This window comes from Drosophila teissieri, chromosome X (genome assembly GCF_016746235.2).
Source record: "Drosophila teissieri strain GT53w chromosome X, Prin_Dtei_1.1, whole genome shotgun sequence".
NCBI lineage: Eukaryota > Metazoa > Arthropoda > Insecta > Diptera > Drosophilidae > Drosophila > Drosophila teissieri.
In genome coordinates, this window is record NC_053034.1 from 16,119,600 (window position 1) to 16,140,965 (window position 21,366).

General features: G+C 39.1%; 1 protein-coding gene across 1 annotated transcript in view; it reads right to left on the reverse strand.

Moving 5' to 3' along the window:
• Positions 1–1,225: 1,225 nt before the first annotated feature.
• Positions 1,226–21,366, reverse strand: part of LOC122624752 (voltage-dependent calcium channel type A subunit alpha-1) — a 52,459-nt gene continuing 32,318 nt past the window's right edge. Inside the window, exons 22-34 of the mRNA XM_043804438.1 lie at positions 19,316–19,498; positions 17,256–17,350; positions 14,996–15,277; positions 14,217–14,419; positions 13,805–14,013; positions 8,962–9,179; positions 8,237–8,246; positions 4,978–5,099; positions 4,747–4,910; positions 4,009–4,209; positions 1,801–1,952; positions 1,490–1,734; positions 1,226–1,430 (exon numbers count right to left, since the gene is read on the reverse strand). Of these exons, the coding sequence (XP_043660373.1) occupies positions 1,280–1,430; positions 1,490–1,734; positions 1,801–1,952; positions 4,009–4,209; positions 4,747–4,910; positions 4,978–5,099; positions 8,237–8,246; positions 8,962–9,179; positions 13,805–14,013; positions 14,217–14,419; positions 14,996–15,277; positions 17,256–17,350; positions 19,316–19,498 (2,235 nt within the window). The 3' untranslated portion in view covers positions 1,226–1,279. The remainder of the gene's footprint in view (positions 1,431–1,489; positions 1,735–1,800; positions 1,953–4,008; positions 4,210–4,746; positions 4,911–4,977; positions 5,100–8,236; positions 8,247–8,961; positions 9,180–13,804; positions 14,014–14,216; positions 14,420–14,995; positions 15,278–17,255; positions 17,351–19,315; positions 19,499–21,366) is intronic.

A 21,366-nucleotide genomic window follows, 5' to 3' on the forward strand; every position in this document is an offset into this window, starting at 1 on the left:
CCTATGTATTTTCGACCTAGATCTATGTGTGTGTGTGTTCTGCTTGAAAGAGTTCTGTTGTCGTTAGCTGCATTTTGATGTGCTCTTCGTCTAGACTTGCCCTTACATTAAAAAAAAGTACCATACACTTGATCATATTCATATCTAAACTTATGTTGTTGTCTACTCCTATTTCTAAGCAAATAGTAGCTCTAATCTGTTTACAATCTCCCCACTCCTACTCCCATTGCGTGGAGTAGAGTCTCTCACACTTTCATTACACCTCGTTTCGGTTTCAGTTTCAGTTTGAGTTTCAATTAAAGTTGCACTTTTAGTGGAGCTGGTTCCTGGTTTCTGGATACTGGATTCTGGATACTAGTCTCTGGATTCTGGATACTGGATACTGGTTTCTGGACTATGAACTGTGGATGATGGATGCTCGTTCTTGATCCTGTCCTCCTTAGAGCGTATGATACGAATACTGCGGATCGTGCTGGTGATGCTGCTGCAGTGGTGGCTCGTGTTGTAGATCTGGTGTGGTTAGTTCTGGCTGGCGATAATGATGAGCTGGTGCATCCTCCACTCGGTCATTATCAGTTCCTCGTTCGGTATTATAATTAATGTCGTTATCTGAATATATCTTTTTAATAGCTAATGGGGACGTTATTGTAATTGGTACGCTTAATATCATTGCTTCAGTTTTAGTTGTCCTTGGTGTTATTGCAGTTGTTCCGGTTTCACTTCTCTTCATATTTCTGATGAATTCGATATCGGAGTGGGGCGATGTTGTTCTGGTCTCCGGCAATGATGCCATCACCGGGGATCCGTATGGAACCGCTTGCCGGTACCATCTGAGCCACCCATCCTGATGCAATTGTTGCTCCTGCTGCTGCTGCTGCTCCTGTTGCTGCTCCTGCTTCTGTTGCGATTGCGGTTGTCGATTTGGGTTTAATTCCTGTAAGCTAACTCCAGCCAATTTGATATCAGATATAGTTGTTCCTAGTTTCGGTGTCGATACGTTCGTGCCATACCTTTGATATAGGTGCTGCTCTTGGTGTGGTCGTTGGTGTAGGTGGTGTAGCTGGTGTAGGTGTTGGTGTAGGTGTTGGTGTTGGTGTCGGTGTTGGTGTACTGGTGGACAAAGGTATGGATGGGTTCGCTGATGGTCGGGTATCTGGTAGCTGTGTCGTATCGTATCAAAATTGTGATCTAAGTTTGGTGCTGACAACGAGGAGCAAATGGCCTGATGCTATACCCAGATCTGATCCTTTCGATTACGCGATCGCAATCAAAGCCTTTGCTAGCACCAATCCTCCTCGTCCGAATCGGAGTGTCGAGGGTTCAGACCACTCTTTGGCTTAAAACCATTTAGAACTGGAGATGGCAGTACACGACCTGTTCGGCCCATAGCCAGCGCTTGTTCGAATGACAGCGGTGCTATATATTCCAGTCTGTGTTGGAGATGGACATGTATTACTTGAGTATATCAATACTATATAGCGCTACTCACCTTTCTCTTTCGACCTCCCGCTCGCGATCTCTTTCGCGCTCGTACAACTCCCGCTCCCGATCCCGGTACTCGTAGCGCAGGTCGTACTCGTGCAGGCGATCGCGATCCCTTTCGCGATCCCGATCCCTAAGGCGTTCGCGATCCCGCTCGCGTTCTCTACTACTGTAGTACATGTCCCTTGGATCTCGCAGCAGGTCGCGGTGGTGTGGTAGCGAGTGAACACTGTGGGGCGTTGAGTGGTGTGTCTGCCACAGAGAAATGTAACATAGTTATGGGGTAAAGGGTATCTGATAGACGAGACATTGACTTACATGTGTGGGACTGGCATTCAGTTTGGGGAAGTTGATATTGGTTGGCTTGAGCTGCAGCGTTGACGGCTTGCTGGGAGTCGGAGGAAGGCGTCTTCCGATGCCGGCTCTTCGGGAGGCCAGTGTAGGGTAACTGTGCTGTACATGCGTTACACCTGCGGAAATTGGAGACATTACTTGCCTGCGGGCTGAACAGGTGCAGTCTAGGGCATTAGTCGTTGCAAAAATACTCTGCTGTTATGATACTGAACAAAGTGTACCTAGGTTGTTCTTCATTAACATTAACATGGACTTAAAACATACATACAAATATATATGAAACATAAGATAGAATGGGACATGTTCATTTCGTTTAGTTTTGCGACTAACTATCTAACAACTGAAGACAATCAGACAGACTTTAGCGTAACCGGGTTTATGTTCAATTTAATTGTGCGACATTTAGTGGGAGTCTCGTTTAGTCTATTGAATTCTGAAAGTACAGGTCAAAATTAGCTCAAAACGTATTAAGTTTATTATTAGTTATGATTATATGTAGTTTCGAAAAATACAAACAATGTTTATTTGACAGGTCCTTTCAAAACTCCTAGTTTATAACTTTTGCACAATTGTGATTTAATTGTTTTTATGACTGGTGATTTTAGATTGACATTGAGGAGAGGATGAACATGTCCCAATGAGAACGTAGTTTACATATTTAACTTGAATGTTGTTTAAAAAAATGTTGCTATGCCAAAAATGCATTCACTGTATCTACGTTCATAAGCGTGTGGAGTTATTTGAGCACCCTACGGAATTATACAACTTAGAAAATTATGGAACAGTAACAGTGCTATATAATGTATTGAGAGAAATATACACAAGTAGTTGGATGATTTGGGGAATGGCCGGTCGGCAGCTAAATTGTTCATGGCAACATGCGTGACTGTTCGATTCGATCTACTCGTATTGAGATACCATTTATGCAAAAACGAAAAGGATGGATTAAGTAATGGTGCAGAATACTATTGACGCACATTCACAGATAGATAAGATAGATAAATATGCACACACGTCTAGATACTGAAACACCCGAAGGCTGCAACCCAAATTATTCCCCTGGTAAATATTACATATATACGAGTACGTAAGTAGCTCAGTCGATTTCACCGCCCACAACTGGTACAAAAAACATTGCCTACATATCTGTGGTAGTAGTAACTGGGTGTTTCTTTTTTTGTTTCGTTTTTTGTTTTGTTTTTGGAACAAGAAGCAAGCTTTAAATAGAGATTCTTGGTCAGTGTCTTATCCTGTGCTGGTCAGGCTGACAGAGGTCAATTTCGAAGCAAAAAAAAATAGGATATGCGGCTATATATGACTATGGCTTACGAACTTCACCTTCTTTGCGGGATTGACTAGGAAATGATGTTCACTTATCTCACCCCTACACATTATGGCTGTTCCTCTTACATCGATGCTGTTTTCAGGTAGTGACCAGTACTGGGTGTTCGCCTCAGAGTCCGTCGAAAGTAGTCCTAACTCAAAAGTGGTATACATATGTGAAACGCTATTGCTCTATTGCTATTTAACAGTTCATTTGCCAGAGACTCAGTGTGGTAGTTTGGTAGTTGATGACGAGGATGGAGTTGAAGTCTGTACATGTCAGCACCATACATACGAGATGTGATTATAATATAGGTGGTGGATGGTACGAGGATGGCATCTAGAGAAATGAAAACAATAAACGCTGCTAGTGTGACAAGAGTACGAGTACAAGTACGAATAGTTTGGGGGCATATAATCATAATCATGAGTACTTTGATCACCGATCTGAATGAACTTGAGCGCTGTGTGGGATGTATGATAGGAGTATTTGAACTATTCGATTTGTTGAAGCTTATGGTTGACTGACTGGTTGACTGATTGATTGACTGTTGGTTTTCTGATTGAACGTCTGGGCATGACAATACATGGTACATGTTAAGCATGGTTGGCAACTATGTACGAATACAAGTTAGTTACGGATTACGAGTTACGAGTTTACGATTTACGAGTAAGCATGTCTGATCTTTGATGTTTGTTAAAGTTGAGATGGTTGAAGTCGAAATTTGTGTAGAAGAAAATACTAGCATATATAGAAAACAAGTTGAGTAGTTGTTTTTTGTTTAAATTGTTTAAAGTTGATTTTGATTGAGCTTGTTGGACTTTAGATAACAAGTGCTAAGGATGTACCCATATCAATCCCATAACCAAGTCTGTCTCGTTCACGCATCTCCTGAAGTCTAGCGGGACTCGGCGATCGTGATCTTTGACATAGACTGGTTGTCCCATATGTGGGATAAGGCAGTTGAGTGCGTTTACTGCGAGACAAATGACCACCATATCGAGAAGGCGAAGGCGAACGGGCCGGACTTGTCGATGCTGACCATGAACCTATATTGTACATATAACAACAATAATAAAAAAAGTAATAATTAAGGATGTCGGGGCACAACATTTTACGTATTTGATCTTAGCAACATATTTTCTTTTTTTCTTTTTCGATTTTCAAATTAATAAACGATAGAGGGGCACCGACTTAACGGAAACGATAAAATTATTATGGGAATATAATATATATTTGTATTAAGAGATTTCGTTAATAGCTATGGAATTGTAGACATATATGTATATATGTATATAACTACGGTTCTACGAAATAGATCAAAAATCCCTGGAGTGTCCAAGTCCCTGGTTCTGTGTGTGCCCCTCTGCAAGCCGATCTCGAATGGATACGAAGTGATTAAGGGCAACATCGGAGGAAGGACAAAGCACGATAGTACAGGATAATGCCGGGAAATCCCTAACCAGATCATTTGGCTTGCAACCAGCGCACACACACACACACGCACGAAAGTCAGTTTAGTTGGAAGTAGTAGTAGTAGTAGTAGTTAATGGTTATAATGCCATGGGTGTCGAGCCAATAAATACCTCTTGGATACCGCGGATGACTGTTGCCATGCCTAGGATGGCGAGTCTCCTTGACCATCTCTACAACATTAGATACGGTATCGGAGAACCCGATATCATGATGTATGTATTGATGGCCACGCCGTCGAGGACTCGGAGATCTGGCCAGTGGAGAGCCGTTGTGCCTGCAGCAAGCAGAAAGCAGAAAGGGTTAAACATTTCATAATTAAGAAGGATATGTACTACTCTTACCTCAAGCTAGGCGATCGCCGATGGCCATTCATGTACGAATGTCCAGGATGTAGATGGCCAGCATCGGCACCGGTTAGCGACTCCTGCGATGGGTGTCTCGATGCGTCCTGCAGCTCCAGCATCTAGTTGGAAGACGATGGTGGAACGTTTTAGTAAGCCAACTGGGTCACCATGAATGCTACCACTCGAAATCAGTCCGAAAAGATTGAGAAGTAGTTCGGGGTTCGGTGTTCGGAGTTAGGGGTTTCAGGTTTGGGGGAAAGCAGGTGGGTGGTTTCGATTGGGGGAAACACTTCCAGATGGTCGAATCGATTCTAATTTGCTCAGCATTTCTAGGTTTTCATATTTTTGGGGGGACTCCTCTAGACCGATTTCTCGTGGATTCATTCATTGCAAGGATACGTAAGTTTAGGTATATCTGTGTATTTATAAATTTAGAACTATAGTTCTATAGTCCAATGCCCCGTAATGGAGCGTTGGCCATAGATATGTTTATATGCTTGTACTTGTATATAATGCTACAAAATAAATATACATAGAGACATGTATGCTTACTTTGTGGGATATATGTAATTGTTAGGGGGGTATACGGTATATAAAAGTAAACAAAAGCAATCATTACTCCACTGCAACAAAATACATATTCAAATGCGTTTTCAATTGTACTAGTTTGTATAGAGGGGTTGTTCTCAAATGCGGGATTATATTGGTTTTGTATTTGATGGTTAACCTATTGGAGGGCATGTAACATTTAAGGAATTCCATACACTACTCGGGAGTATACATATACATATATACTTGGTCACTTTCTCTAGATAATTGTTATCATTGGTTTTGGGTTCTTTTGTAATCGACTGATCTGAAAATGATATGACTGCCATTTTGCGTTTCTTATTACGCCAATTGTTCAACATTCGACTTTGTCTACGTTATTGGTTTTTTCTTTTTTCTTTGGTTTTTTTATCTTTTGGTTTATTGTCCTATATTTACGGTGATATGATGTAGTACAAAAGAAGTGAAACGCAAAATACGAAGAAACAGCAAGTATCAATCGCTCTTTGCATCTGGATAGTGTAGATTTGCCAGATTTCTCTACAAGATATAGTATCTACAAGATTAAAGGATTGCTAGTCATGCAAGTGATTGTGTTTATAGCGTGTAGTTGATAAAGCAGTGATATAATCGCAAGTACAATAAGGCGGAATATTGAAAGCTAGGCAAATGCAAATGCAAATATGTAACTACGGGCATGCACTACTTAGTCAAAATTCGTTGGTTAAATGTGTGGTGTAATGGTGGGTAATGGGTGTTGGTCAGGTCCTGAGTCCTGAGTCCCGAGTCCTTTTCCAATTGCTCCTGTTTCGGGCCGTGGAAAGAGCAGCTGCATCGAGCGCCAATTGATTTGGAATCTCCTCGATTCCGGCCGACGAACTTACTTACCGTTCACAAACCGTTTCGCATTCGTGATTGGACTTTACGAATAACATTCAAATACCAAAACTGTATACTTATTACATTCAAATCGAAATTCGAAAACAATTACTACCTACACATAAAGCCGCCTTTATATGTGTAACTAGAGGGAAAACTCGCTAGAAATCAAGAATCACTTGGGCGAATCAGAGATCTTCGCCTCACTTTAAGTCTAAACCATTACAATACAAGTTACAATTGGTGTGCTAAGTGGCTGGCTTTGACTCTAAGAGAAAAAGCCATTCTCTAGTTATGTATACAGTGTTAGAGTTGCCCTAAGAGTGACTAAAGATTAACCTCCTGACTAACACCTCCAGACACTTCCCACCGAATTGGAAGGTTTTCCTCCGCAAGGCTTTATGTGTACGTAGAAAAGTGTATCGGGTCATTTCCGGTTCTCAGTTCCACTGTCCAACCGGAAGTCGGTAGCCTGGAAAGTGACAACTGGAAGTGACACGATTTTCCTGTCTGATTGAACCCAGGAACCCGAGAACCCAAGATTATCGGACTTTGCACAAAAGGCTGTGAGTGGGAACAGAGTTAGAACCGCCAACTTGTTTCACATGGCTGGCACGCCTCATGCGAATTGGTATCAACGATTGTTGGGTTAATTGTTAATTGTAAATTGTTAATGTGGCAGACTTGATCTGTGAGTGGGAAATTCGCAGTTTCTGGTGTAAGAATGAAGGTGTCTCGATATGTCTAGGTCGCAATTGTACTGGGGGGATTGGTGAGTTAATCATACATTGCTGGCATGTTTGTACGTGAGAACCAAAGATGTTATTGCACTTTTGCCTATGCTTACACTATTTTCCTAAAGGACCTGGCAAACCAGTTGGTGAAACGGTTCATCTCACACTCATTGGAATGGGGAAAAACGATTGCAAGTCCGCTTTTTTCAACTACAAGTCAACTAAGCTGGCTTAAATCATATCAATCAGTTAACTATTTAATGAAGAGACTATTTATCAGAAGAGTGAGACTTCAAAATTCAAACCACATATCTTTCATTAATAAAAGATGCTCTTTTGTACAGTTTCAGAACTGAATGTGGGATCGGACGGCTCAATCGGACTGTGATTTATTTGGGGCTGAGTGGAGCTTTGCCAGAGCCTTTCGGTTTGCTGTTCGTTGCCACTGTTAACTGCTCAACTTGTCCAAAAAACCAACGAACCAAGGATGCCTAAGTACGTGGGAGTACACTTAGTGGTTATAGAAACGATCAAATTACAACATTGAGTACGAGTACGAGTACTAAGCCAAGTTTTGCGTTTCTAATGTTTTTGTTTTGTTTTTTTTTTTGTTGTTAAATTGCTATGCAACATTTAGGTACGAGTATGTATTGCACTATTGAGTAAACGCAAATTAAAGATTTATAGTAGGTTGGATACGCAGTACACACATGTGCGCATGTATATATGATGTATGTATGTATTTATATATTCATATATTCGTATTTATGCATGTGGAGCTAAGCTGAGCACCCGGCAATATCTGGCACATTATATATTATATATTCATATGGTACATAGTCATAGATACGTCGTACATGGGCGCGTACAGCTATACATATACTTATGAGTGAGTATGTATGTAGTTAAAGGTACTAGTTGATTACTTGACTTAATCGGTTTTGTGAACAACATTTATATCGGAAACGGAGTATGGACACAAAGAGTATTCACATAAATTTATATAATACACAATTAATTATTATTTTTGATTAGTAAAATTTGTTGATAATTTCATTTTGGTTTACCGCTTGGAGTTTATCAAACTTATTCACCTTTTTGTTTCTGAAATATTTAAAAATTAGAAGAAAAACAATTTACTTATGTCAATGTTGAAGAATGCACAAAGGCACAAAGATCTTGTAGTTAGTTGCTAATAGTGTTGGTAAGTGTTGTTGTTGTTAGTAGTAGTAGTAGTAGTTGTATTTCGATAGTGTTGTGAAGCGAGAGTTATCTTATGCATGTACATATGTATGTTGGATGTATGCTGAGACTGACATTACTGACTTATCTTCGAAGAAGATATCGAGATTCAGATTAGATCTGAGTTTCGAAGAGCAGCTTTCACTTATTTGGGAACAAGTTAAAGACTCGTACTTCTTACTTTTAATTTAGGGTAATAAGGCTGTTGAAATGTTGGAAATCAATGTGCTGTTAAGATCCTGTAACTTTATAGAGAATGTTTTGCGGAAGCGCTCGTTGACTTGTTCGCTTGTCTGGGGAAAGGAAGTTACGGCAAAATATATTGTAGCATACTTTTTTGCGCAAAGCGGAATAGATATTCCGGGAACGAGCTCAGAGCTTAGATCTATGTCTGCTGCATATGAAGTACGATCGAGTAAGGAAGACCACTCGTCTCGTTTTATGGATGATCGATGGGTGATCGAATGAATGGGCTCAAATGGTTGTAATGGCAATGGCGATGGCGGTGGCAATGACGATGGTTATGATACTTGGCACGTTACGGACTATGGTTAAGATTGAAGCTGGTTTAAATTACCTAACTGATCGCTTTCTGATCGTACTCCGCCGTGCTAGTGTTGCCAAACTGTTGTGTTCGGCATCACCGTTTGCGTGGTGGTGGTGCGTGCTGGCTAACAAATGTGTTTGTGAGTTGGCGGCTCCTTCCCCGTTCGGCTCGAAACTTATGGAGCCCTGTCGCGATCCTCCTTTGTCAAGGGCGGCCATGTCGAGGAGGCAGTTAAAGAATGATTGTTTCTACGGATTGTTCGATTTTCGATTGGCCATTTGCGGTTTTTCGATTGGCCATTGGCAATTGGCAGTTGGCAATTGATTTGGCAGACGGGAAAGTGCAGTGGTTTTGATTGCCATTCCGTTCCGTTTCGGTATTAGTTTGGTTTCGTTCGTTGCAGTTCGTTTTCATGAATATTTTTCGTGTATTTTGTTTATAGATATTTTTTATTTTAGTTGTAGTAGTTGTTTTTAGGTTGTAGAAATACAGATTTCAGATAGTGTTGCAATTCAATTAAATTGTTGTTTATTGTAGACACAGTTGTGGTTAAAGTTGGGTGATTGGTGAATATTTGATGTAGTAACATTGCAACGCATTGGGATTGGTTTTGATTTTGATTTTGTTTTGGTTTTTGTTTTTGGTTTTGTTTTGGTTTTTGTTTTTTGTATAAGCATTGAAAATGGAATGTAAGAATTATTATAGAGTAATTAAAAAGTATAAGTAGATTACAGAACAGAAATGATAATCAAAAGTATCGTTATTATCGCATATACTTGTATGTACATATGCATAGTATATATTGGTTTATACATATGTACGATTGTACGATAATGGAGCGATAGCCCCTGCTTAATATCTTTACATTGAGGTATGGTATAGTATATAGCATTTCGAGATGTGTCAAGCTCTATTCGGGATTGTGTCGGTATCGGTATCGGTATTATGTGGGTTGGTTTTGAGGAGGCAATGTTGTATAAGATATGCTTTCGCTTAAGATTTCATAAATAGCTTAAAAGAGAGGCTTGCTTAATATGGTAAAAGCATGCGCAAACATTTTTACAACTCACTATGATTTAAAGAAAATCTAAGAGGTACCGCTATGAGACAAAATTGTTACGATGTTTTTAATATTGTTGTTATTATTATTATTAAGTGCCGATTTAGAGAAATGGTCAACCAAACATGTGATTACGAGATTTATCAAAGTTTTGTCTATGAGTAACAAAAGAATAAACTATCTTGTGGGAACGTAAAATATAACTTATACTTGTATGGCGTTCAAATGGATGTACCAAATTAGGATTAATCTTACATGCCCATATGACATTGGACCTACATTTTAGACATTTTATTTTACCAACCAGAATGTTTATTTTTTGAATATAATAAACAATATTAATTACCCCTTTGAAAAACACATTTGAGTACTTTGTTATCATCTATTCCTGGTCTCATGTCATATGGGCATATTGGCATACAAAAACTTGACCGATTTCATTCTTCCATGCTTTTGATTTATTAGTTTTTGAATTAGTGTCTTAAATTGATGCGATCGCTCGGTTACCTTAAGCATGCCTATTCAGCAGTAAAGATTACAAGAAATTCAGTGGCAATTCGACTGGTAAATGAAAATATTAAATATAGGACATTTGCCTGATACTATCACAAAAGGCCTAGTTCATAGTTCATATGGAGTGTGGTTCCATTGAATCCACGTGTCTTTCAATCTAATCAAATTCCAATATGTACAGATGGTCTAGAGTTCTTTGTATCAAAGGTTAAGTATATATAGTATATTTGGTCGGTATATCAAAATGCAGACTTGCGATTGAGTGCAGCAGTCCGGATTCATACTTAAAAACAGTGCTTTACTTTTGTAAAGTGTACAATAAACTAAAGGACAATTACAATTACTTCAAATGCATCAACACACAAGGACTTAGACGTTCCACAATGTAAACATACTTATTAATATCGCAGAGCCCTACACAATTATGTTTTCATCGTAAGACTTTTACAATCTTCAATTGGATCCGAATTTCTGCATTTAAGAACGAATTTCGCCATTCAAAACGCACCACTGACCAATATTTCTTCTTATATGAAACTAATACTTATAGTCCTTCGTTTAAAGTAAGAGTCCTCTGAAAATCGTAACAGAAAGCAGAGGACGAAGGACTGGCTTCTATACAAGAACTTGCATCATCACTGGCGCCATTCCAGCTCTAAAGGAGAAGCCTAATAATTAAAGCTTTTGCCAGGACCTTAGGAGGTCCTTTGGGGTATTTAAAAAGCAGGCTGTAGGTCAGAAAACGGGGATTATCCCTGCAAAGTGCACACTCCTCTATGGCTATTAAGGTGTGATTGACTAGTGGGTGTGTTAAGCGAAACATGACCATGGCATTGCAGTTGGGTGTTCATCTACAGCTGGATTATTATTATAGTTATTATATTAGGATATAGGTGTGTTTCGGTTTGGATATTTTAGTTTTTCTTATATACGATGGGTAGGCAGGCTTATGCTGGTTTCCTAGTGATATTGTTGCACTTAGGCGAGTATGCAAAACATGCCTCTAGCCGAGAATGGTGAAACAGTTGGTTGTACAAAAGTAGTAGACGCAAAACATGTGGAAGAGGAGGAGCTTCGTATTTAAAAGGCGAAAGTAAAACCAAGCGAAAGATAGATAGGTATACTCGTATATATGGAAATATATTATATACCGGCTCCTCGACTGCCGTCGGGCTATATTTATGCTCATCGTCGTGCTCCAGCTTCTTCCGCTATCAGAGATCATCGATGTGATTTACGATGGAATCGTACGATGGAATAACATCGTCCAATTATCATTTACGTTCAGTGAACATGGACCAAATGTCAATTATGCATTTTTTCAATTTCAATTTTGAGTTGTCAATTGATCGTTTGTGTGTTGTGCACAAAAACAGGATAACAGATAAAACATTTTGATTAATTATTTCAATACTGGTGTGTTTAACCCACGTGGATCCGCTTTTTTTTTTAGTAACTATATCGAATCAAGTAGATTTTGCACAATTTTGTGTAAAAGCGAATCCGTGAGTGGTGGGATTTAGAGATAAAGTGGATGTGTGTTAATGTTCCTTGACCTTTTAGTGGTCCCACTAGTAATACGACTAATTTGGCGGATATTATATGTTTCCGGATTTTCTCTTGTGTTGACGTTGTGTAAAAACAAATGGCAAACCTCTAGAAATATCTAAGTATCAATACATACAGTTTAGTGTAACGAAGTTAACTCTGTTTTTATTTTGTTTGATTGTCGTATCTACTTGGAACGAACATACAATCGCAAACTGGAGAATCAAAATACGAACTTCGCAACGCTACCGATATATATATGTATATATATGTAGGTATATATATTTGAGTATGTAGTTATAGTACTTAAAGATACTCGACTTCTACTGAACGGTATTCCATGGCTCATTATACGAGTTGAGTTTCACCGTCTTCCCTATTGGGTTGCAATACTTTCTGCTCCCGATTTGGAAACTTTCGAATGGATTCGGATCAAAGGGGAGGAAAATATGCATCCCATGCAGTGGCAGATCCAAGAGTTCTATTCTAATTACAATCGAAATACAAGGATCAGCATCAGAATCAATTTAAACTTCCTCTGGATCCGCCCCTTTTGCTTCCACATGACTGCCCGTAGATAATTTCAAATTTAGACAGTAAAGTATATAGTATACATATGCATTTGAGATCGCATCTGATCGGGCCTGATTAAGCCAATTAGGGGCAGCTGCGAGTACACATACTTTGTAGTATATGTGGTTAATCGCAAGTATGTGGTTTATATATGCGAATGTGTATTTCTAAGATTCGTGTACTTGTCTCACATACAAACGGGCATGTATGTGCGCAATATATAGGGTATTGTATATACAAATGTGATAAACATGAGGTTGCATATAAAATTAATTATATACCTCCTTCCAGTTCTGCATATTTTGCATTATTTTGCATTATTTCGTTTAATTTGTTAACGTTTGTTAGTTTTTTTTTTAATTTTAATTGAGTTCATATTCAGTCGTATGAGAAGAGAAATCATAATATCACATATTTATTCCATGTTATATAGATTTAATAGAATATTTTGTGGTTGGTGTCGTTTAGATTCAAAATGTAAAATTGTTTGTGGTAGAGAAAAAGTTTTAATCAAGCTTTGTTCCTAAGCGGAAAAATCGCCCTAAATAAGTTAAATTCTATGGTAAAATACTTGTTATTGAATAATGCCATATATAAGTAAACCTTATTTGTAGTATATAGTAAGTTTCTGTGTTATATACATAAGCGTTTCCGAAGATAGATTTTCCCGCCTTAAATGCGGATTGTAAAACCTTTCATTCCAAATAAAGTATGTTGTAAACAGCTTAAGCCGAAAAAGCCCGTAGACTTGAGACTTGAGGTATACATAGATGTATTCTTGAAAAGTATAGGTATTTACATAGTTGAGGAAAGTTGAAAGTTGTGTGACGCTTTTCTGTAATTCAGGGCGATTTCTTTACGGTGCAATGTGAACTTAAAGTGCTTTGAACTTTCCAAAAGACTGACAGATAGTTGACTTATATAACTCCCTAATTCTGGCAGGACAGTGGCTAAATGTAAACTTGGACTTAACATAAATCGATGTACTCCGAATAAAACTGCCTATGTTTTGGGGCTTACGGATGCCTAAAGATTCCTTAAAACTGAGTAATATCCTGACTTCAGTCAGTGAGTCAATCCAGGTGGTCTGACCACCGATCAGCGACTCATCTTTGACTCTACGCAACTGGAGTAGTTTGTGTTCAAGGGCTGGGTGGAGGGGTTTGTTGAGTGGCTTACCGGCATTCCCGAATCGAGTTGGCCGAACCGCGTGCTGCGCCAGGACTCCAGGATGAGGAAACCTGCATAGATTTTACCCACTGACAGTTTGCCCTTGTTGAGCTGATCGCTGGGCGGCACCAGCAGGTTCAGCATCTTCTTCGCCTGCAGTGGCCAGATGTTCGTGATGGTCTCCCGCAGCTCCATGTCCGCCTGGTCCATCTCCTCAGCTGATTAGATAGAGATACACATGATTAGTACACAAATCCTACGTTGCTAGACTGATTCCACAACATAAACATAAATCCGGATTGCACAATAGAAGTATTGCATCTCTAAACTATTAATATCGATTTCTGAGCATGCCGTTTTGAAACTAATACTTTAAAATACACATACATTGTAGTTAGTAACTATTGGTGGCAATACATACGCGCTCTCATTTTGATGCTGAGATTCTCGCGAATCAAAGCGAATAACGTCGTGGTGAACTGCACTCTCAGTTCATCGTCCAGTGGCATATTCATTCTGATCAGTTTCTTGTAGGCCAGTCGATTGGGACACTTGTTGCCAAAGCCCAACGGCGGATCCATGTTCTTCAGCATGTCGTACATTTCCGTGTAGTGTATTTTTCCACTAGTTGTCCGGGGAACACAACGAGAGTTAGATGCTTAGTTGGCTAGTACCTCTGCTCGGGCAACTGGCTCCGCAGCAAAGATCATGGGTATAGTCGAGTGTACGGACTATGATTCACCCAGCACTCACATATCGATTTGCCATTTGTGAAATGTGAGTACCGTGCAGTAACAGTGTAGATAGTAGTCTAAGTTGTGTTATATCGGACATGTCGTGCAGCTCACACGGGTTTATCTCATGCGAGGAGAAAAGGAAAGAAAAATTAAGTACTCGGCATTGCATTTTACCCAATCCTTTGTTCATTCGCTATCCTTGGAGAGGACTTAAGCTCAACTTGTGCACAAAGCCGCTCGGGAGCGAGGTCAACCAACGAGTATGAATCAAATACGACCAAATAATAATCGTTTAATATATAGAAGGGCGCCGAGATTGGCTCGAATGGCAGAAGTAGGGGGAAATCAAAGTGAAATCATAGGAGACGAACTCAAAATCACATTTAAGGTTTTAGGGGGGTAAATGTGGTGTTGGTGGTGTGGGTGTGGGTGGTGTTGGTGATTATATTAAACAGATAATTACGTCGCATTTGGATCATATTCCGCCCATATGCGCACAAATTCGTCCAAGTGATGGGCACCCAATATGCTGGAGTCCCTGGTGAGATAATCGAAGTTATCCATGATGACGGCGACGAACAGATTCAGCATCAGGAAGGAGCAGAAGAATATAAACGATACGAAGTAGGCGTAGGCCAGTGTGGATCCGCAGTACTCCCCAGGTGCCTTCTCGGCGTCGTCGTCGCAGGCCTTGCCCTTCAAACATGCCAGCATTATGTTGGGCCAGGCCTCGCCAGTTGCACACCTGTGTGTGTGGGTTGGATGTGGTGTGATGTGTGTTCAGTTCGGTTGCATATGCAATACAATACAAGTTGAGTTAATTAACGCGCCAACTGGGGCCAGACTTACGGCTCTACATGTGTGATTGATTGATTGGGATTGGGATTGGTACGAAAATGCTCTAGATGGCTTTAAAGTATATACTCGTATATTATGTATAATATGTATAATATGGCGCGGTTCGCAACTACTGGGTATTTACAGAGATAGCTGGCACTGTGTGGCAAGTGCCACCAGTGTCAAGTGTTCAAGTGTATATACATACGGGGCACTGCGGGGTATATTTGGGAGTACTGAACGATGTAGTAGGTATAAAGCTTACTCTATATATCTAGATATGATTACGAGGTATACATATGCACTCTCTTCGAGTTCTAGTCGCTATCAAACCTAGCTATCTACGAACGATGGACACATATCGCCATGTATCTCAGGGATCGCAGTGATTGCACAGCACGAGATACACTCGCAATTTACGAGAACCCTGAAATATATGGCTGCTCATGGCTATTCTATGTAATTACCATTAAACTATTATTAAGCTTACAAGTTCTCAGTAACACATTTAATATATGTATGCTCTAAAGTTAGGCCATTTGGTGATATGACAAAACAAAAACAATTTGGAATTGGTATGATATTCTAGATTCCGACTCTGGTTATAAGTTCAGAATCGCTAGGACTATTTTTGCTCAGTATACACTATTGATCTATAAAGTTTGATTTACATACAGACTAAGCTACGATTTAAAATTACTTATGATTGGCAGTCAGCGGAATTTCCGGACAAACGGATATTTATGCCAATGGGAGTTAAGGTTGTTATTTATACAGACTTTTCATACCTAGAGCTATGGTGTTAATAAGTTAGATGAGTGGCTGGTAAAATGGAGTGTGATGATGATGTGAGTTTCATACAGACATATTTCAAAGTTCAATCGAGAGTTCTATTAACTTTGCTATGGACTATAGCGATATATTTATGTAGATATAGAGAAATACAAGTTGGGATGGGCAAATCGTTTTGCGTCGTACAAGTATATAACAGCTATGTATATATGTATATGTATGTTTATATAAGTAGCTATAACGTAAATTACCAGCAATACTGTAAAACTATTGAACTTTCATTGAAATCTCAACTGATTAACTGCAACAACGAAAAGTGCAAACTTTGAAAATCAAGCTGCGCTCAAATGTAGTAATTGTTCAATAATAATATATGTATGTAGAGCTCTACAGGTTTGTAAATACATAGATATTACATATATGTATACGTATATTCCAGTTTTTTTTTTTGGTTGAATCAGTGTCACAAGTCTAGAACTCAATCTACTTACACAGGTATCAAAGAACTTGAATTGTTGTTACGCAAAACGAATGTACGAGTATGTAATGAAATAGGTTCGAGATCTGAGTGGTCTTATATTGTAGTTATGGATTTACCACCGCTTATAAGGTTATAAGGTTGTCACCAATCCGATTTACTCCGCGATCAGCTTGGAGAAGCTCTAGTTCTATTTCATCGTACTAGAAACCATATAAGGGTTACATAAGTATATGCTAAGCGAGTGGTGCTATAATCTAGGATTTTCTATATGGGCTAGAAGTTTGAAGTTGCTTATAGGAGAATCCAAGAATGAGCTAGAACTGGAAGAAAATCCCCTAAAAAGGCTACGAATTTCTAAATATAACTCAAATAACTCACACATATCGTTGTTGCTAGGGTTTGTCACTTTTGGGGTGCTAACCACCTTTTAGATGGACCCTATCGCTAATCTATGACGTACTAGTTAGTTATAAGATATGTTAGATCGCGATAGTGGTAGAGTTAAATTACGCTAACTTGTATTAAATGTATAACTATTGACTTAAGTACTGAGAGTCGAAACTTGTTGTTGGGTTTTGAAACAAATGACTGGAGAGATCTAGGAGTTACGTACCTGAATAGCAACATGACGCCTTGAACAAATGATTGGAAGTTGTTGTGTCTAGTAATGGAATTTTCCACCGTACCTAGTTTGATATTCCCGAACACCTATTCACGATTCAGATATCGGTAAAGAATGCATTGATTATTGGTTCATTTTTTGTTAGTAACTGAAATGGTTAAGTTATATTCGTTATACACATTACACAGAATCGGATTCAAATTCCGTTTCCACCTCAATTATATTCCATATTCTCCACAATGCTGTCTCTACTACCAAAGGAAAAACCTGACAAAAAAACGGCAAATCCATGTGTGAGTGATTCAGGACGATCAGGACTACAATGTGTGCCCCGCCCACTTGCCCCGATTTGCAAAGTCGATGTGGATGTGTGGGTGTGTTTGATTGGAAAGTTGGGAATTGAGTTGCATGGCTAAAACTCTATGACAGTCAAAATGGGAACGGTTAACACTTATTTCATTTACTCAGCAGCTCACGAATCCAATCCAGTAAATATTATAGCAAGCTTCGGGTAGTTAACAAGCTTACTAAACGAGTTTACCGAATTCATAAATTATACTTATAATTGTGCTATTTACTGAGCCCACAAAAACTAAAGCCAAATTATGATAATCGCAAACAATAAGGACTTCTGCTACCATCCACAAAGAAAAGCAGTTCTTCAAAGGTTTTACATCCTTGCATTTGGCATTCATGCCATTTACTTTTTTAGTCAATTTACTTCATGAGTTTACTCTCTTTTTAAGCTGTATAGTTTTTACAAGTATAAGTTATTACTTTCATAATAGGACTATTATTCAATATATAACATATTTTTACAATTGGAAAAAATCAGAGACTCTCTACTAAACAATTATTACGCTGTTATTATTATGATTCTGTTATTGTTTGGTCGATTTTTATGCTAACTCAATTCGATTTGGGAAGTTGGGAAAGTTTTCAGCTCTTCAGATGCACGACTGGCATCCTTGCAAACACACAAATATTAAAGGAACATAAGGGAACTTCATTAACTAGCGCATCTATGTACAACATTAAAATAAAATGTGCTATGGAAAAGCTACATTCACATTCGATTAGTGATAGAAACGAGATCGGGATAATGGAAAGGTATACAAATCAAAGCTACCAATAACCAATAGCATACGAATATGTAGCTCGATTCAAAGTCACAAATCTCAACTGCAACTGCAAACAATACGGATCAAACAACTTGTAAACGCATTAACTGTATCCACGATTTATAGCGAATATGCATAAGCTTTTTAATTGTTTTCTTTTGATTCAAACAGACTATGGATTGATGGTTATACGAGTAGTTTGGCATTTAAGATTTACGAGTAGATTATGAAAAGTCGAGCACAACACAACCACAGCGGATGGATGGATGCCCTCTAGTAAATTTACACCGACCGAATGCACCACAATCACAGTAGCAGTAGGATTACATCGAATTATGGCTCGACATATGACTACGTATTGATGTTGAGTAGAGTAGAGTTAGAGGTCGAGTTTGAGTTAAGAGTTAGAGTTCGAGTATATAGGTGACTGTGGTGCCTTTATCATTTTGGGTAATCGCTATTTAGTTACTATGGCTAACTAGGTTACAGTTCTCGTTTACCGAAAGAGCAGCATGATTCCACCGGAGAACGACTGGAAGTTATTGTGGCGGTTGAGTTGCGTGTCCGGATCATATTTAATGTTGCCGAAAACCTTTTGGTTCGATGTAGACATCATAATTGAATTGGATTGAATTGAATTGAATTCATGTATTTGTATTATTTGCTTTAAACAAAACCAATATCCTCGTCTTTGTCTCTACTCTAGTGGGCTAATTCAAAAGTTAGTAATGCAAAAACCAAACAAGAAAACTAGTTACTTATGCTAAGTGATATTTTTTATTGCACCCGATTATGCATCACCCCAAAAAGCATTTGACAGTGGAGAATGCCTATTTGACCCTAGCTAAACAAAAAAATCCACCATTTTGTTTATCGTTAATCGTTTCGGAATTGCGGAAATCAGGACTTCCGTTTCCGGTTTGCACTTACCTGCATGCCAATGATGGCGTATATGAAAAATAGCATGGCTATGAGCAAACAGACATAGGGAAGTGCCTTAAAGGATTGCACGAATGTCCACAGCAGAATTCGAATCGTGTATCCTTGTCGAAGTAGTTTGATAAGTCGCGCCGCTCGAAATAAACGCAGGAAGCCGACGTTGATTGAGTTCGACTGTAAAATATTATTGGCCAAAGGAAGAGAGTCGAAGAGACAAACAAACGAATAAGAAACGAGAGAGAGAGAAAACAGAACGGATAAGGAAATTGGCATTAGAGACTGCTTGCAAGTTTCCCATCATTACGGTGCGATGATTCGATGAGCTCGGCTCACGGAATCCAGGGAACTCGGGAAACTCGGGGAAACTGGGGGAAACTCGGGGAAACTCAGGGGAACTGAGGGAGGTCAAGGATCTAGAAGGCGTCGCCATCGATCTACGTGATTCGATGCATTCCAATCTAAGCTATCGATTGATAGTAGTAGTAGGTACTAGGTAGTAGGTACTAGGTAGTTAGTAGTTAGTTGCTCGTTCCGTTAGTAGCAGTAGGTGGTAAGTAGTTAGTAAGAGTAGGTTGTATTAGGTGGAGTGCAGTAGTATGTTTTGGTAGGCAGTAAGTAGTAGGTAGAGAGTTACATACATAGAATAGAAGTGGCAGTAGTAGTTTCATTGGTTAGTTGTACGTTACAAACAAAGTAAATAATTGAAGCTATTTTAGTTAGTTGTTTGCTCTATCGCAAATGGAACAGAAACGAAACCAAAGCAAAGACAGACAATCCAATTGGAGTTTACTGATTTACTGATAGTATGTCTATACAGAGGACAAATGCTAAACAAAAGAATTGTCATTTAAACCATTTGTACAGCAATCGTAATTGTAATATACAAATTCGGAAAGTTGATCAGCAAAACGAAAAGTAATCTATTTAATTGGTGTTTTGTGCGCAGTGTCAGTGTTTGTGTTTTTCGGTTACAGTGTCTTGTGTTCAGATTATCACCCAAAAATTAGTAGTAGTGATTTGTGCGTGGCCATCTGCCAAATACTAATTAACAAACTGTACGGAGTGGAAAAATGACACATATTTCTGTGTTCGTCTAAGGAAGAAATTTGGAAAAGCGATGTTTGTGCGTGGGTACTTATTAACGAATTAATTGATTATTAGTTCTTCGTCTAATCTAATCGTCCCAAGGTAGAAAGTGGAACATGCGAGGCGTGTTCTACATATGTACGTAAATTGAATTTGATTGAATTTGAATTGAATTTGAAATGGCCCTAGGCTGGCGAGAAACCAATTGGACAGTACAACAGTTAGGTAAGTTATGTACAATGAAAAGCTCCCTTTTTGTGAGGAGAGTGGACGTTGCAGTACTCTAGTTGGGTTTCATGTTTTGTACAGTGTACAGGGTACATGGTACAAATCGACGGGTCTTTGGCCAAAATATTTTACGCATCAGCTGTTGGAATCGTCGCATGGGCGGCTGCAAACCGGGATTTCATTGAATCCGCTTTGCCACCGATCATGCGCGATGTGAGTGTGGCATTAAGTGGCGGTTAAGGGCTAACCGCCACTTCAACCGCTGATTTTAGGACGCATACCGCCTCACCGTGGGATCTGCATTGATAAATCACGTTCGACTCGACGCTGTAGAACATGGAATTATTTATATGTATATATATATAAAGTATACTATTGGTAGTTATATTAATATTGCGTATGTACACTGAAACAAACAAAGGTGAATTCCATACCGAACGGCATTGGTAACGGGGTAGTCCTGAAAACGCGCTTAATTGCTATCCAAAAAGAGACCAAAGTTCAAAGTTATTCGCATTTGCATTTACATTATCACACTAAGGGGCAAGGTAATCTCCTTCGGATCAATTTAGGCCAATTTCGGGATTACCCCATTGCCAATCGGAGTTCGGATGTGAATTGCGTGTGAGTACTTAACTAATGAGTTGGCTTGCATATACTTAAAGTTAGAGAGTGTACAGAGTATATAGAGACTACGGAGTCTAGAGCGGATGAGGGATATTGGATGT